At 28.6% G+C, this 18590-nt stretch overlaps 3 protein-coding genes across 4 annotated transcripts in view; 1 reads left to right on the forward strand and 2 right to left on the reverse strand.

The window, feature by feature from the left end:
* LOC100164509 (valine--tRNA ligase) overlaps positions 1 to 1207 on the reverse strand; it is a 19506-nt gene extending 18299 nt beyond the window's left edge. The window contains exon 1 of the mRNA XM_029487552.1: positions 1001 to 1207. The gene's annotated coding sequence lies outside the window, so the exon portion shown is untranslated. The remainder of the gene's footprint in view (positions 1 to 1000) is intronic.
* Positions 1208 to 1353: 146 nt separating this feature from the next.
* LOC100159324 (myosin-J heavy chain) lies at positions 1354 to 5625 on the forward strand. The gene is made up of 5 exons (XM_001950688.5): positions 1354 to 1484; positions 2374 to 2438; positions 2520 to 2777; positions 2849 to 4453; positions 5334 to 5625. The coding sequence occupies exons 2-5, from the start codon at positions 2388 to 2390 to the stop codon at positions 5481 to 5483; spliced, it is 2064 nt and encodes a 687-aa protein (XP_001950723.2). The 5' UTR covers positions 1354 to 1484; positions 2374 to 2387; the 3' UTR covers positions 5484 to 5625.
* Positions 5508 to 18590, reverse strand: part of LOC100161375 (calexcitin-2) — a 99569-nt gene continuing 86486 nt past the window's right edge. For both annotated transcript variants that reach the window (XM_029487553.1, XM_001950669.5), the window contains 4 exons: positions 16803 to 16922; positions 13288 to 13402; positions 8919 to 9016; positions 5508 to 6780 (listed from right to left, as the gene is read on the reverse strand). In XM_029487553.1, coding sequence (XP_029343413.1) covers positions 6664 to 6780; positions 8919 to 9016; positions 13288 to 13402; positions 16803 to 16922 — 450 coding nt within the window. In that variant the 3' untranslated portion in view covers positions 5508 to 6663. The remainder of the gene's footprint in view (positions 6781 to 8918; positions 9017 to 13287; positions 13403 to 16802; positions 16923 to 18590) is intronic.

An 18590-nucleotide genomic window follows, 5' to 3' on the forward strand; every position in this document is an offset into this window, starting at 1 on the left:
CGTGACTAACAACAAGTAAAAACAGGGACAAAAGAACAAAACAGTTTTGAAACAAAATGTATTTTATTTTATTTTTGGTATCGAGGATAGATAAGCACATTTTTTTTTATAAATACATATTTGAAATTCGAATTATGATGATTTAAATACGTTAAAAGAAATCATTGTTTTTTCTCCTACGTTTAATCATTTGTCACCCATTGTATAACTAGTAAGTTGTAAAATATACAGATTGTAAATATATACTAAACTATGTTCAATAAAAAAAAAAAAAAAATAAATATTTTTTATAATGATATAATAAATGATGCGTTGTTTTTGGCAAAAATTAGTTCAACTTTTAATCTACCGTGTATTTGGTAGGTACTAACAGAAAAGTAAATTACTAATTGTTATAAAAATACATAAACATCATAAACTACTGCTTAGAAATATAGAGACTGACACATCGTCCTTTCACAGAATCGTTTTTCACAATGATTTGTCATTGAATTAAAATTTCACGCATCCATTACAGTGACTTACTCGATGATGACGTTCTCTCGACACATACTATTTTTTAAAATTTTTTTTTGTCTTGTGACATTCCGTTATAATGAGAATTTACAAGGTTTGCGTATTGTGAATTCATATTATAAGTACCATTAATGGTTGACACAAGTCATAATCTTAAACGCCAAATTTTATACCAAAAGACTTTTAAGTTTTTCAATCTAATAAATTATTAGGTACTATATTGGTATCGTGTTAAAATATTGTTGTGTGTCCTATCATATTATATATACTTCTATAACTGTCTTAGGACTTGTGCACTTTATAAGACGTATAATATAATATACCTATATTATATAGGTAGCTCATAAATCACTAAATAAACATAGAAATAATGGTTTCTGACTCTTAATATGTACATAATATATTATATAGGTACGTTTCGGAAGAATGATAATACCGATCAAGGTTTTAAAATACGATTCTGGATAAGAAAATATGGACTTACAACATTTGATCAACAATCATCGGTCATCGGTATAGTTTCCGTCAGTCCGATTCGGATTGCCGCGGAGGCGGTTGTTTATGTATAAATGGTTTCTTTTTGTCTTTTAATAATTTCATAATGTTATTTTCTTTGTGCGCGTCTCGCAGACTGCCGCCGACCGGCTGTTGTTATCCCGGGCGGACGGACTCTATCGCGTGCGTTTCGGGAAAAGGCGCACACCGGCCGAAATGCGATTTAATTTGGCCGGAGAATTGCGTCTTGGCCGTAAAAATAGACCTCTGGCTATGATTAGCAGCCGCCCGTGCGACGCGCGCACGCGTCCGTCCGACACGGGTTGAGTACCTATCCACCGCGGCCGACATCATACTCATATAATTATAGACCGTGTGCGCGCCACACCACAGCACGACTTCACACATCACGTCCGGACACAATATATAGTACAGCACCGCGACCAGAGACGAAAATCCCGCTGTCCGACCAGGTAACATGACAATTTAAAAAAAAAAATATATTTACGTAGAATATTAAATCGATAACAACGACTATATTATTGTGTTTGTGCAGATAATATAGTCATAATAATAATTATTATACATCACAGTCGGTACTTTTGCACATTGCGGCACGCGATGTGTGTATCGCACTATCATAATAATATTGTGTGAGGCGTGAGCGCGATTTGCGTCTCGAGAAATTATAAAAAATTTAACATCCGTATCGCGTGAAAACGCACTCGTCGTCAATGCTTTGCTATCAATGCGATCATCGGTATCCTGCGATCCTGATAATCAATGCGATTATCGGAACCTCTGCATCCATTATGGTACATCCCCCGTTAGGTAGTATTATTATTTGATTCTCCGGTGTAGTATAGGTATACTGTATAATTATACGTACATCAAATACATTACACCTAATATTATAGTACTATAATATCATATAGTTCAGAATTCATCGGTTGTACTTAGTTATTCAATAATTGTCTTGTGCAAAGCAATATCATTTAGTTGGAAAATCAACGTGACTCTTAGTTTCAATCGTTAGTATTTTCCTGTTCAATTGTAGGATGGGGACTGACGTTTGCTTTTCAACAATCTACGTGCTCGGTGTTACATATATATATATTATTTTAATTAAATTATTCAATATTTACATACTTACTAGGTATGTTTAAAATTTCCTCGTAAGTATACTGCAGAGTATAGTTGAACTAGATGCCTATTATAAACACTTGCTTTATATAGGTCAAAAATAAAAATAGATTTTGAACTATGGTTTTTTAGTGACCTATCAAATTCTAATAAATTTAAACATCAATGATTATTGCATATGCTTATTATATAAGTTATATTATTTATTTATTATTACAGTGTAATTATCTCAGATGGGCGCAATATGGAGTCGTCCGGCAGATATGCCAGCTTTAACAGCACCAGTAATAATTTATTCTAATATACTATTCATACATGACATTATTATATTAGTTGTATTTTATTATTATTATTATTATTATTAGGATTTAGTTGACGAGTCTTTTGAAAATACTGCTGTTGATGCCAAAGACCCAGATGAGTTCGATAGATATTTGGCTAGTATACGCGAACGACGGCATGATGCTCTTGCATCGATTAAAACTGAGATGAATCGATTGAGAGAGTATAAAGAAGAACTGGAAATGGTGAGAAAAGAAAAAGACGGATTAGAACAACAGGTCAAAGCTCTAAAACAAGTAGCGAACATCAGCAATGATATGTTGAAAATCAGAGAAGCACAGGTGATTTATTCATTGTATTTATGGAATACCCTAATGTGTTAAACATTCTTTGATACCTACGTCTATAATAGGTGACTGACTTAAAAAAACGATTGCAAGAAATGGAATCACACGCGGATGAATGTTTAGCTGATTTGCGAGTGGAGTACCAAAAGCAAATCGACAATATCAGGAATTTACGTCAGCTTTACGAAGAAAGGGCAGAAGCAGCAGCTATGGGCCATGAAAGGGAAATTAATAAAGAGCGAGCCAAAAACTCTTTACTAGAAGCAAAATTAGCAGAAGAACTTAACAGTAAGCAAGGTATGAATGACTTCATAGCAAAACTTGAAACAGATGTTCAAGGTAAGCAAATCGAATATGAACAAATGAAAGCAAAATACATGACTACATCAGCAGACAGGATGAGTCTTGCATCACAAATGGCTTTAGTTAATAATTTATTCTCTACATTATTATCTGGTGATGAAGGACCGGACTTTGATAGATTTGCTCGGATGCTGGAGGAAAATAGAGAGTTGATATCCGACTTGACGTTCAATGGGGACATTAATGAAACGGCTTCTGTGTTAATGGATATTGCTGGTGATACATTGGAGCGTTCTGAAGAAGTAGAATGTACTTCAAACCGGGAAAAAATTGCCTCAAATCTACCAAAAGTTTGGAGGATACTCGTTGAATTATTGGGTCACTATGACAATAAAACGGCAAATGAGTCTAAGCCAGACGATCCAAATGAATCTAGGGTAGCTTCAGTGAGTAGAACATTTTTGAAGCTTAAAGATCTTATCCTTGAAAAAAATTCTTTGGTGAAAGATATTGGTAGATTGAAGACTCTCAATGACCATTTGGAATCTAGACTTGATCATCAGCAACAAAGGCTTTCAACTGTATCCGCAGAATTGTGTAAGGCCTGGAGTTCTGTAGCCAAGCTTAATGCTCAACATAGAAAACTTCATACTCATGAAAAGATTTTAAGGTACGAATTACAACATAAGAGAACTGTATTAACTGAACTTAAACAGGAGTTAGAATATTGTCGGGAGAAATGGGATCAAGCCCGATTGAAGAATACTCAATCTCAGGAAGATTGGCAGTCGTTACGAGAAGAATTTGCTCGGAGAAAATGTAGTACATCAGTTGAGAGTGGGTTCGAAGACGATGAGAGCCGAATAGCCATTGCCGATAGTGGAGCTTGTAGCGATGATGATGAGACCTGGTTAAAAACCTTATCTTTGGATACCTCAGAAACAGAAACAGTAGATGAACCCCAGTCAGAAACTGAAACAACTGGGATTAAAAGATTAGAGAAACAGAGTAGATCGTTGCTCAATCAAATGGTACGTACTTCTCGAACCAGTGACTCTATAAGTGAACGGCTAGAAGAATTACAAAGACAATACGGACGATCTGGACGACCAACCACATCGGAGAGTGAAGATTCTTCGGAAGTTTTAGTTGGAATACCAGGAACCAGTACTTCAACACCGATAACTTTACAACTTGACGAAGAAAATATATTACAAGCTGATGAAATAGTTTTAAGAACTGAAGAAGAAGAAGAAAGACTGCAACAAGATACAGCTTTATTACGGCCTGACGAGGAGGAAAGACTACAGCGAAGAGCTGCTCGATTAAAAAGATTGGAAGAACAATGTTTGGGATTATTCAGACAAGTAAGTGAAATAATATTAATGTGACCTTACATAAATTATAAAATTAAAATCATTATTTTTTGATTTTTAAAATATTTCAAACAAAAATCTTAACAAATAACAATGTTTTATAAAGCTGGCGATTTTCGTATCTAATTATATAGAATAATTGCCCGTTTCACTGCCCCATCCTGTATAAAACTAATGATCATATAAAAGTATATTCGTACTTATGTATTCAAAAACTTAATACAGGCTTTATATACCTGCAATTTTTGCCATTTTTAGGCTGCGTTCAATTTTAAATTAATCTTGTCTCGGTTCAAACAAAAGTTTTTTTTAATTTTAATTTGAAGTAAATAGGTATCTATTGTCCGTTGCATTAAAATAAATGCCAATATAGACGTAGGTACGTTGTGGGACTTGATGTGAACGGTTTTTAACCTAACTGTAAAGGTGAAGAAAGATTAAATATGGGTTGGAAGATCTACTCTAATTAAGGTTTAAATATAATGTATGTAAATTGTAAATATATTGGCGTTTTCAGGATTCTTCATATAATGGGGGGAGGGGGGAGGGGGTATACAAATGAATTGAAAAGTCGGCCGTGACCACATTAGGTGATTTCCATTCACTGAAATTTAATTGTTCACTATTATATTACAATAATATGTTGTTTTATGGATATAATATCGTTTTTCACTTTACCAAATAAGAATAAAAATCAAGTATGTTACTTTTTCATTATGTAGGTAGGCATTGAATATTATTATTTACTAATAATATGGTTTATTATAATATTTATAATATGTAATATCACGGTTTAGCTTTGTTTGTCATTAGTTGAACACATCCGATTTATAAATTAGCATGATATTAATATTAATTATTTTGGTTTTAGGTAAGTGAGACAAATGCCAGGAGTGATATCATATCTGGTCGACTGGATGAGGTGCATGCTAGACAAGTAGCTAGATCCATTGATCGGCAGACAACATCAAATACTACTCCTCACCCCGATGAGACATCTGAAACGACTGAAAGTGTATGACATGAAAAAAGTAAAACCACATGATTGAAATGTTACATTTAAGTATGTATATTTTTTGAATCAAAAACTACAGAAATGACGGTCAATACCTTTTAAAACGTTACATTTCCGAGAAATACAAAGAATATTACAAAAAAAAAAATAATAATAATAATGATTACGCACAAACATGTTCTACTATTTTACTGTTTCATAAAATTCAGTACTATTATTAATTTTCTACATTACCACTATATAGGCCATACATAATATTATATTATAATAGAGTAATATTAGCTTTATTATTGTTTTCGATTTCATATTATTTATATTTCCATTCAATAGTTTAGTAATGATATTTTGTTATAATAACTATGTATATGATGCTATAATATTATTGTTATTTGAATGACGTGTGATTTTATATAAATATATTGTATTTATCTATATTTATATTATTAAATCGTTACCCTGAGTAAACACTATATATTAAGATAGTATAGTGTTATATTTTGGCAACGAGATCATTTTAGATTAAAATTGTTATTGTTTCTTTACCGCCTTAAAATAGTCAACTTTTCTGAAGTTTGTGGTACTCATTTTTTTTTTTTTAATTTTCACTATTGACGTAATAATTAATCCCCAATTGCGTGTTATAAAAACATGTTTATAAATGTGTACAAGCTTAAAAGTTTAAAAAAATGTGTTCATCATACGATATGCTAGTTATTATTATTTTAATTATTAATATTAAATATGAATACGCATGATATTACATGATTTTATTTTTATGTGAATAAGTCACGAACAGAATGCAAATATTCTTTTAATCTAGACCAATAATAATAATTGTCGTTTAATATTATTTGTAATATGAATTATCGAAAATTATCAATTATAATATTATAAATAATAATATATTGAACATCATATTTTAATCTTATCACAATAGTTAAACGAAGTACGTACGAAGAATTGACTAAGATAGTATAGGTATTTAAATACTAGATAAAATGTAATTACTACGCTTGTAAATCTACTTATTTAAATAGAATATGATATTATATTAATATCTAATGAAAATTTATCGTTTTGAATATCCTTTATGTATGTGATTTTTTTTACCACAGTTTTGAGTATAAGTATATAAAGAAAAAAATAAAAACAAAAAAGACGACGTGCGTTACGAATTTTTTGTAATTTAGTTGAACGATGTCTTGCCAAAAATGAAGTTGCCCAAAGCCGCTTGATCTTCGGATGCGAAAAATTCCACCCAGTATTTAGCGAATTCGTCATGAGAAACTTGTATGGTTCCGCCCTGTGTACAGAATAAAATAAAACACACTTAATTAGTTACAGCCTTACAGGGCTTTAATTACAATCACAAGTGTTATTTTGTTTGCCGTGAAACGAACTTTGAACAAATATACTTGTGTATTTACAGGAGGTAGGAGTTTGGAGGCTGTAAAAAAATAATGAATATGAGTGCTAAAATGTGAAATAAAAACCTATTAGCTGGCATATTATTTTAAAGCGCATTTAGTCGTATTCATGCGCAGTTAAAATTGTTTTAAATAAACGCATATTATTTTGTGTAGTAGGGACAATGTCGCAGTATTTTGTCTTACATTTGATATAATTAAAATAACTACAAACTATTTTAGGTTAGATATTTTATATATATATATATATATACAAAGGTAACCCATTAAAGTGTCTAGACTCATTAGTCATTACTTTAAAAAGTTTTAAGTTTTTTGAAAATATTATTTTTACATGATATAGGTAATCGTATGCCATTGAAAAAAGATTATAATATTATTATGTTTTGTAATTTTTTATAGTTATCATGATTTTTTTAATTTTTATTTTTTTAACAAATTCACATTATTAATTTTATATTTCAAAGAATAATGATTTCTGGATTACTTTGATTTATAGAAATCAAATTTTGAACAAGTAATAGATTAGTAATAACTTATTACTTATAAGTATTTAAAGTTTATTCGGAATATGAATTTTAAAACATGTTGTCATTCGTAATAGGTAATAAAAAAACTAACAATATGGTAACTATAAAATTTGTAAAAAATATTGTTTTGCAATGACATCAAATTATGTAAAAAGAATTTTTTCAAAATAATAATCGTATATACTTAAATAGATCACTTTGACACTTTGTATACATATACAATATACATATTATATTATATACCATAATAATTCACAAAATCAAAATATGTAAAGTATTATGTCTTAATACTTATCTATTTAGATAAGTTTGATAGAAGAAAAATAATTCTAATATAAAATAATTCTAATATAATAAATGTATTTACTTCAACAAAGTTTTAATACCCTTTAGGGTTAAAATTAAAACTTATAAGTGGTAAAAACCAGAAGGTATAGATAGAAGTGGCTATTACTTTAATTAACATTAAACTTTATAGTTTCTCTGAGAATAGTGGTTACATATTGGTTACCCGATTGCATTGTATGACGATATTAATTAAAAATATTTTTTTAGGCCTTTGATGTCGTGGTAAAAATATGACGTGCAATTTTCTGAATATTGGTCATCATTATATTATGAGTGATGCAAAATGGAAAAGACGAGACCTAAATAAATATGGGTACGACACAGATTTCGTATTGAGTTTAATAAACTTAAAGTTTAAACCATACTTAAATATTTTCATACCTTCACACGGGTTGTAATAGTTTCTTGTTCAATGTGCGATTATTAAACCGTTACGACATTCGACATATTTTGTGATTAATGATAATTTAAACGTATATACAAATGCAGGTACCTAGGTATGATATAAAATGTAAAACAACGTTGCTGAAGATGCGTGTATTTTACTTTTGATGGTTTTTAAAGAAAAAAAAATACTAATTAGGAATATAGGTACTAGGTAGGTAGGTTGGTGCCCACTCTATAATTTATTTTAAATTGTTATTGGTGTGTAAATAACGACTTTAATTTTATGGAACAGTTTTGTTCGGGTATAATATATAATATTATCAAACTCTGTAAAACCAACATAATAATATTATAAATGAGTTTTAATATTTTAATTTTGATGTTTGTTTTTGTACACGCAGGTGAGTGTAATAATTTCATTTCATATTATTATTGTTGTTATTATTGTTATACACGACGTGGCCCAATTAAAGTTTAATCCATGTAATTAAATATACCTATTTGACTAATATGTTCTGTGCTCAAATACAATATTTTGTTCTTGTTCGAGAGTGGAAATAAGAGTTGATACGGCAGAGAAACCTGCAGATAGAAAATTATCCGAATATTGTGACATGCCAGTGCAGATAGTGCGATTCGCGAGCTTCCGGTCACATCAATTTCCCATCCGGCTTTCCGGTATACGATTACGACCGGCGTAAGGTTCACTACAAAGTTAGTGATTAAATCGTTAAAGGGGGTAGGCTAACCTTTGAGAATCGTTTATACGCGTCCGCAGCTTCCGCAGCAGGCACGCCGTTGTTTTGGCAAACTTCGCAAAATTCCGCCTCGTCGATGGAACCGTCGCCTGTAAAACAAAAATACAACATTATTTAAAACCCTTTTGTCAAATAATTTTATGAAAGCTTCTTATCTTAAATTACAAAACGTTTTTGGGGGAAACAGTTGTTGGTGTAGGTATCTACACACCAGAAGTAGGTATTGTACGTCATTTAATGTGTAAATAATTAAAAAGGGTAGGCGTATAATTGGACATAAAATAAGTATGTGTCATTAAAATCAGTATGTATACTACCTATGTTTATTATAGTTTGTAAAAGGGGATTAAAATTTTGTCTTTAAATTACCAAAATAATATACTGGACTATTACTATAATATGTATTCGTTTTTATAAAAATAATCAATCTTTTTCAAATTGTCTAATAGGAACCTATGCATGATTCATGCTTGTACTATATTTACAAAAACACGACTATAACGTATTTACGTATTGATGATTTTCGTGATTTAAATATCCTCTTTTTTTCCTACAAATTGTAGTAGGTGGCTGGTACCTACAATCTACATAATGTTATGTATTCTGAAAATTACCCTCATAATAAATTATGGATATGATGTATTAAGAACATATTTCATTAATTTAAGTACCAATTCTCAAGCACAAATTTACAAATAAAGCACATCAAATTGAAAAATTTATACATTATGAATGAAATAATTCATTATAATGAAAATGGCGTGAGTACCGAACAACTGAGTTTACAATAAATGTAGGTAAAGAAAGATTTTTTCATTCATGTTGATATAAGTGCAGTGATATGGAAAAGAGGTTTGGTAAGTACTCGACGAAGCGTACCTAACCCTTTATACGTCGACTTCAATAATATGAATTCGTCAAAGTGTGAAAATATTTAAAGGAAATTTCAACATTCTATTTTCGATTAAAAAGTCGTTGGCAGATAGCGTGAAGTACTGTAATTTAAATATTTCAATACATTACATTATAATTTTTATTTTATCATTAAATATTTTGGTCTCATATGTTCAATATTTTTTTTATATACAATATAATGTGTTAAATTATTAAACTAAAATTACAACATTAAAATATTTACTATAATAATTTAGTAAATGCTTGTGATCTTATATATTACTATTCAAATTTCATTTATCTATATAGTTGATATCTTAGATAGGGGGGGGGGTCCCCTCAGCCCCTCCCCTGGCTATGCCACTGGTAAAAAATAAAAACGGAAAATCTGAAATCTGCAGTTATTACCTCGATTACTACTTATTATAGATATTAGATATATATATATTTATTCAGTATTTCTAAATACTCATTGGTTGGTAAAAATGTAAAATTAATAACGAATTATTTTAATTAAATTCATTTCGAAAGAATCGTGAGAGAAACTAAAGTATATAGCTTTGAACAAATTGAATTAACTTATTCTTTGCATACCTAACAGTTAATTTGTATAATTTTAATTTAATACTTTATTCAATACAACCAAAAATCTCTAATAAGTACCTTCCTACATAATATTCATTGTAATGTTCATTTGTAATACTCTACGACAGTGATGCCCAACCTTTTTCCTTTGGCGGGCCACTTTGGTAAGCAATTATCTTCAAGCGGGCCACAAAGTATAAAAGTACAAAAATAATCTTATATATTGGACTTGTTTTCTTATCTTTTATTGTCTATTGAAAAGATTATGAAATGAGGTACACATCTTAGGTACACCATTAGTTAGATCAGTACGTTATTTTAAGTACACGGGTGATATCGATATTTAATTGTTAAGTTTCCGTATGAAAATGTTAGACGGAAAAAAAAGCAAATATAATGATGATTGCCGAATTTTTAATGAAAAATGGTCTATAAATTATGATGAAACAAACAAAATCGGTTCATAGATCGCGACTTATGGAAGAACACATTCATTAAATGTTGAGGATTGGAACCACTAAACTTCAACCAGATTTTTCATTATTAGTAAAAGAAGTACAAGCTCAAATTTCACATTAAAAATAAGAGTAAAACATTTTTGTATAGTTTTTAGTTTTATTATTATCATTATAATTTTACTTTTTGGAATAATTATTTAAACGAATTCATAAATTTAAATAAAAATAATATATGAAAATAAATAATCTAAACATTTTTTCATACATTTTTAAAATTGTTTTTATTTTAGAAAATTCGTAACGGGCCACATAGAATATCTTCGGGCCGCGGGTTGGGCACCACTGCTCTACGATCATACCCTTGGTCAATTTGTGTTAATTATATATTTATACATTTTTTATTCAGCAGTTTCTACAGGGACTGTATTATTTTTATATGGCAATGAATAAGAATATTTTCTGAAAATTTGTATATGTATATTTATTATAGGTATACATTGAGTATTAAAACCAATAGCTTATTATTTACGAGCTTATAAAGTATACTATAGACATTTAGTGAAGAGGTAAGTTATAGTAGGAATACCTTGTCAATTTTCCATTCACTATATCTTGCTCTCATAACTTTAAATTCATAAAATTTATAAATAATAAATTATATTATAATAGTTAGATATGTAATATTTATACATAAACCATTTTAGGAAAAGATTCTGTTTCAGAATATGACATTAGGTATAAGAGGTTCACTATTTAAAAACATAAAACTATATACAATTATTAACATGAAAAATAGAGATCAAACTATAATTTATTACGTCAAGACTATATATTATTATAGTGTATATAATTTGTATATTATTATATAATATTGTTGTTCATAATAAATTGTAATGAAATATAATAGTAGTTGTCAGTTCAGTAAAAAATAAGTGTAAAAAGATCACGTATAGCAGCTCCCTCTATAACTCACTGGTAAAATTATTTATTATTTATCGTGACACATAACAGAAACATAATTCTATTTTGTATTCATATTTATTCCATAATATTGTATTTTATGAGAGATTTTTCCTTGAAAATGACAACAAATCTATCAATAGTTTTAAGGAAACCAATAGTAGCCATATACCGGATATACATACACCGTACAATAATAAATGTCGTGAAAAAAGCAAAATAAAAATATTTTTTCTATTAGTTTAGTACGGGAGTAATTGTAATAATTTTAAAGTTTATTTGTTTGTGTTAACAAAATGAAAATTTAAACGGACTGGATGTGTTTGTACTGAATTGCATAAATTCACGCGAATTCGACAGAAAGTTATATTATGTATAAATTAATGTTTGTATAACACAATTTTTCTTCTCTCAACATCAGCTGTCACCCTATACTTAAAGTTGTATATTTATAAATCCTTTCCTTTCTCAAACAAAGGTCAAATGTTTCAATTTACATTTTACATTGTTATTATTTCTGTATTTTTGTTGTTCCAAGTTTAAATAACGCCATAATTCATAGCTCAGAGGAGGGCATACAAAACGACAGCAACATCATAGATCCTCCTAAAAGAAACGTTTGAGACAACGGTAAGACTTATTCTACACCTATTAAATAATATTTTTCTCACTGACGATTTCTAATTTTTATAACGATCAAATAAATATTTTTAACACTGCCATTATGTGAATATCAATTCAGAAATTTTCAACTTGCTAGTCATAAAGTTACCAGGTGATCAATATTTCTGTATGTTAAATTAGTGTAATATTTAATGAGATGCAAACACTGTAAAATATGTTATACGTTTTGATTTTTGCGAACTTAATTATTGAAACATGTTTTGGTAAATATTAAATCGCATACTTTCTTTAATTTCCACATATATATTTCTACTGTAATTTTACTGAATAAACTTTTAATTTTAAAATCACAGTTAAATTGCAATGAAAAAAAGTTTTAGATTGCAGTTCTAGACTGTATAATAGAGTGTTATAAGGTTACCGAGAATACAAATGTTTAACGGTGTAATACTGTTTGATCTCATTTTATTGCTCCCCTATATTAATTTTAAATGTATGAATAAAAAAAAATAAATAACTTGTCAACGGTTTTAAATGTACTCGAATAAAATCAAAACAAAAAAATCTTCTGCTTTAGGATAACGTGCAAATAGTGGTTGGTTACAATATTATTCAAATATTTAATGATTTTTAATCGCAAGCTTCGACAATACGAGTTGTTAGCCTGTAAAATTACACAATTTAGACATAGGTACAGAGTTCGACGTTCGTTTAAGAGGTTTAACAACAATTTAAATGCCACGAATTAATCAAATCGTCGATTCGATAAAATATTAAATCTAATCAATTTAATATTTGTAACGACGATTCTACAGGTGACTACAATTAAAAATTATTACCTGAAGTGTCGACCAGATCGAACATGAAATTCATATAGTGTGTTTGCCATTCTTGAGGTGCATTTGGGTTTTTAGAGAATTCGTCCCACATTGCGCACCATTCATCTTGTGTCACCTATATGTGGAGAAAAAAAATTAGAAAATAAAACAAAATGGATGCATATAAAAGCTATGTTTATGTCCAATGAAACGAATGCGAGAAAACAAATGGAGTGATTTTGCATTTATTTATGTATATGTATTTTTACTGCTGATTGTTCTTTCGTTTATTGCAATTGAGCACCTGGGGAAAACTGAAGACACGATTTATTGTGAAGATAACTCGATATCCATTTACTTCCCATGAGATATTCGGGTCTCTCTGATTTTGGAATTGATGTAGTTACCTACTCGTATTTGCACACACTGATCAAATATTTAAAGTCATATTATTCAATCGACAACTTTGTAAATGCTATCGGGGAAATATACATCAAATAGGTACATACTTACACGAATTACCATTTTATTCGTACGCATTTTAAATTGTAAGTACACATTTCATATTTTTGAGAATTCAAAATTGTTATTTTATTGTAGTGAGCATAATATTATTATGATGCAAAAATGTACAGACAAATTATCGAGGTTATTGTGATATTTATGGAGCACTACGTTTTTAATTGATTTATTTTTGTTGACGTGCCTTTGGTAAAATTCACTTACTTAAAGCAGTTAAGATCTAAACGATATTAACTGATTTAAGATTTGACATAATTTTACCCCTTACAATCATATTCATTAGATAATTACTTACCAAATTAAATTATTGAATATTATTATTAATATTTTATAATATTAGGGTGTTAAAAATGGTATATAAAATAATATAATAAATACTATACAAAGCATGCTCAGTTTCTTTAGTAACGCATTATTCAAAATTTTAAATTTCGAAATTCTTAAGTATATAGGTACTTAAACTTTAAAGACCGTAATTTCAAATACTTAGATTTTTATGCTGGGTATTTTAGAAGTTTCTGAGATATTACATTTTATGTACCTACCTAATAAGGATAATAATCCCTTATAATGGGTTAAAATCAAATATAAAACAGATATAATAATACCTACCTACTCAATCTTGACGTCTAACGTACATAATAATACTTACTTATTGTTAGTTATTATTTTGACGAACAGAAAATGTTAAAATATTAATATTAATTATTTTAACTTTGAACTTTCAAATAGTCGTGACACAATATCTTTAAACCTATTATCACGGAGTCCTTATAGTATATAAAGTTTAATAATTCTGAAACTTCCCGTTCAAATTTCGGTTTACATCCATTAACATTTTAAAAAATGCTTAACTATTTACAGTGAAATAGGAGGGGGAGACACTAACTCAAAAATAGTTTTTGTCGACACAGGGCAATCTTTAAATTCCAAAAAAAGTTATATACATTTTAAACCAAAAAAGGTGGGCAAGTGGGTGTCACTCTGCTGTACAGTAGGTTACAATAGTGGGTCACTGTAATGGATGGTATTAAATTTTAATTCAATGATATAATATCATTGTATAAGAAAAACGATTCTAAGCAAAAATGGTCAGTCAGCCTATGATATTTTTAAGTATATTTGATGATATTATTGTGAATAAAGTAATTTATATATAAGTAACATATTTACGTGGAACCTTGTTTTAAATTTTTAATCCTTAGCTATAAAAGTTGAAAATTTTATAAATTTTTAACTAATAATAATTATTTAATTTTAAATTTGATAAATGTTGTCAAAATTCGAACTTTAAATGCTTATAAGAACTTTAAATCCTTATACTAGGAACCTCCTATACAATTTTCAAGATTTTTTAACCAAAAAATAAAATTTTATTGATATTTACAGAAAAAAAAAACTAAAAAAAATTCAAACTGAAAATGTCCGTAAACAGCTCAAAATCAGTCAAAATATTTGATAAATGTTATGGTGTATAGCAAATGCTAATAAAAACATTCAGTCAACATTTCATCATCTACGGCCATTTGTTGAAGAGCTGCACCAAAACCTAAATCGATTTTGCGTAAAAATGCCCGTGTTTCCTTAATTTATCTTTTGAAAACTACTGAGAAATTTTTACTTTGGACCTCTAAAGTACCAACTAGATTCACTTTCTTATCAGAAAAGATACTGTTGAAAAAAATCCAAGCATTTTTACTGTCCTAAAAGGTGATAACAGACACACAAAAAAATAATAAAAACACACATCATTGTAAAATCAATACATTCATCGTTCCACTCAGAATCTAAAATTTGGTGCACAAGTATACTTAATTTTCAATAAGTCATAAATTAAAAATGTATCAGTAAAGAAAAACGGGGGTGAGGAGAATGATTGGTTAATCGCCATTGTACCGTGTATATTGTTATTGTATATAAATATTAACTATATTGTATAGTTATCATTGTTTGCTCAGAATGATTAGTCAATTATTATGAGTTATAACTATTATCACTAATTTTAATTGAAAAATGTAAATTTATTAAGGGAAAGAAATTTAAGTTAACGGTCGATACTTGTTCTTTGTTGTATCTGTATTTTTCAAACTAATGATAAACATTTGTATCATTATATTATTGTTTTTATCAACAAAAATTAATGTCAAATTCATAAAAAATTACAAATAAAAAACACTCAACTAATAAGTTAAGGACAAGTTTCAAAACAATATAAAATATATGTTTTATCGATTAACTGCTTATTCATTCGTACGCATGAAGTGTAAACAATAAGACGTGTACATTTTAATATGATGTTTGAAAAAAAATTCATTTTATATAGAGTAGGTATTAAATAATATGGTTAAAATGATTAAATTAATTTTCTTTAAGTTAATATTTAGTTATTCAATAATTCAATTTAAGTTATTTTTAATCTTTTGTACATTATAGTTTGACTAATTAGGTAGGTATTAAAAAACATTCATTATAGTAAAAGTGTAAAACTGATAGATTTAAGTAAAATATCATGAAATCATTGCGTATAATTCATAAATATTTTAGTTTATTAACTAGTTAAAATCGAACTTAAATGGTTTAATAATTTTAAATTTAAATATATCTATAATATATGTAATTACCAATTATCGCCTTTAATGTTATAATCAAGGTAAAATTATATTTATGTATTACTCAAAAGTATTAACTGATTTTATAATATATTATCTGCGTATTATGTAGTAAAAGATAAAAGTAGTCAATGAAATCTAGTGACGATGGTTTTTTGGTCAATCATATTATTATGAGATTATTTTAATTACTTTTTACATTTTTTGTGTGCTTTGTTTTAATAGAAAATTCTTTTAACAATTTGTTATTATATGTTTTTTATATTATCGGCTACATACTTTATTTTTCGTAGTTATTTATTATTAAATAAAAAACGTGCTCAGTATCTACTGTAACAATATTGTATAAATATCTTTGATTTTATTGTGATTTTAGCTAGAAATTGTATGAAGTATTTTTCTAACCTGACCATCCTGATCTTTGTCAGCACCAGACTGTAAGCCATCCCAAACCTTGAGCAGACATGATCGGGTTTTCTCTACTTTTTCCGAGTCACCGCTCCAGCCTCGCAAATTACAAAATCTCTGTAAAATAAAATCAAAGTTGTACAAATAGTATTAATATTTTTTTTATAAGTATTATAAGGGTACAGAAAATAGTAATTTCAAATAAAATAGACTTGAGACGGGACAAATGAAGAAAACTTCTTATTGTTTTATAGATAATAACATATTGATTATAAATACTAGTATTTATAATATAGTATCTATAATCAATGATAATAATATGGTTTTTTTTACTATACAACTAATGAAGAAAAATTCTAATCCGTGAAACTGAAGTAACTAAAAAATAAATAATTCGATTATAATATAAAAATTAGTATGAGATTGATTTAAGGCAATATAATATACAAAATTTGACAAGTCGTCCGATATCGACAAACAAAAACGATTTGATAACACAACAATAACTATAAACAGTAAACACAATTGTTACAATTGGTGTTTTTATTATTATATCATTGTGATAAAACTATTAACAATGTACCTTGTACCTATACAATAATAATTAGTGATAATTATAAAAAGTTACAACGGACCGAATACAAAGAATGTACCAACAACTTCGGGACTATAAGGTATTATACTGATGATTTTTTATCTTCATTTCAGAGATGACTCGATGAAATATAAATTAAAATACCACTTAAGTACATAAAGTATTTAAACTTAAACTTTAACGTTTTAAAACATAAGTTATAAGGATATATCTATATAACTATATCGAGCATCAAGTAGTACTATACGAATTTACAGTTTCACCACTCTTCTTTGAACTGCTCAATAATAGATTTTGTTTTATGGTTTTTCAATTTAATTTTAAATGATTTAACTGTATTATTTTCGTTTTTTTTTTATATTGCTTTTCCGTGTTTATCATCTTAGACGATCTAAGTGTATTCGTTTATTTTATTAATTATTTGAGATCTATGTCTTTTTTTTTTATTAGCTTCCGACCAAAAGTTATAATATTTCGACAATGAATTGAACATCTTAAACGTAACAATAAAACTTAACTACTATACTTAGGTATACTATGAAATTAAATATGTAAATACTTGATATGGATGTACGGAAGGTATGAACGTATGATGTGTGTGTGTGTGTGTGTGTGTGTGTGTGTGTGTGTGTGTGTGTGTGTGTGTGTGTGTGTGTGTTATGGAATGGGAGAGGTGGATAGTGGGCATTTTGTTTAATAAGGATGTGAATGCAATTACAAATTATAAGAGGGTTAATGATTGATTTTAGTTTGTGGAGGACTTTGATGATGATGTGTATAGGTTGCTCGGGTGATGGTGGTGTGTTAGCAGTGATTTCGACGTAAAACGATTTGGCCATTGGGTTTGATCAGATGGCTCTGTTTCCACAACTTCGAGGCGGCCAGTGGCGGATAGGTCCACCGGGAATTCGGGATTTTCCCGGTAGGCCCTATCTTGTGTTAATGTATGGGGGCCCCCCGGGCCCAACTGAACCTTGTGTAATGAAGATTGAAAATAATTTTAATAAAGATTCAAATTGACTAATTTAATATTTTTAACCACTACAAGAAAAATACCATAATCATTTGGCTATAAACAATATTAATTTTTGTTCCCGTATCGGCCGTATCATTGGGAACATTGAAATTTATTTTTAGATTAGAGTTATAGAAACCCGTATTTATAGTATCAGTAGAATACAGACATACAA

This window comes from Acyrthosiphon pisum, chromosome A1 (genome assembly GCF_005508785.2).
Source record: "Acyrthosiphon pisum isolate AL4f chromosome A1, pea_aphid_22Mar2018_4r6ur, whole genome shotgun sequence".
Taxonomy (NCBI): domain Eukaryota; kingdom Metazoa; phylum Arthropoda; class Insecta; order Hemiptera; family Aphididae; genus Acyrthosiphon; species Acyrthosiphon pisum.

Excerpts from the sequence above, each read along its gene's own strand:
- LOC100159324 (XM_001950688.5), top strand. The coding sequence starts at position 2,388 with ATGGGCGCAATATGGAGTCGTCCGGCAGATATGCCAGCTTTAACAGCA. Across the intron at positions 2,439-2,519 it reads TGCCAGCTTTAACAGCACCA|GATTTAGTTGACGAGTCTTT; the intron begins GTAATAATTTAT and ends TATTATTATTAG. Across the intron at positions 4,454-5,333 it reads GTTTGGGATTATTCAGACAA|GTAAGTGAGACAAATGCCAG; the intron begins GTAAGTGAAATA and ends TTTTGGTTTTAG.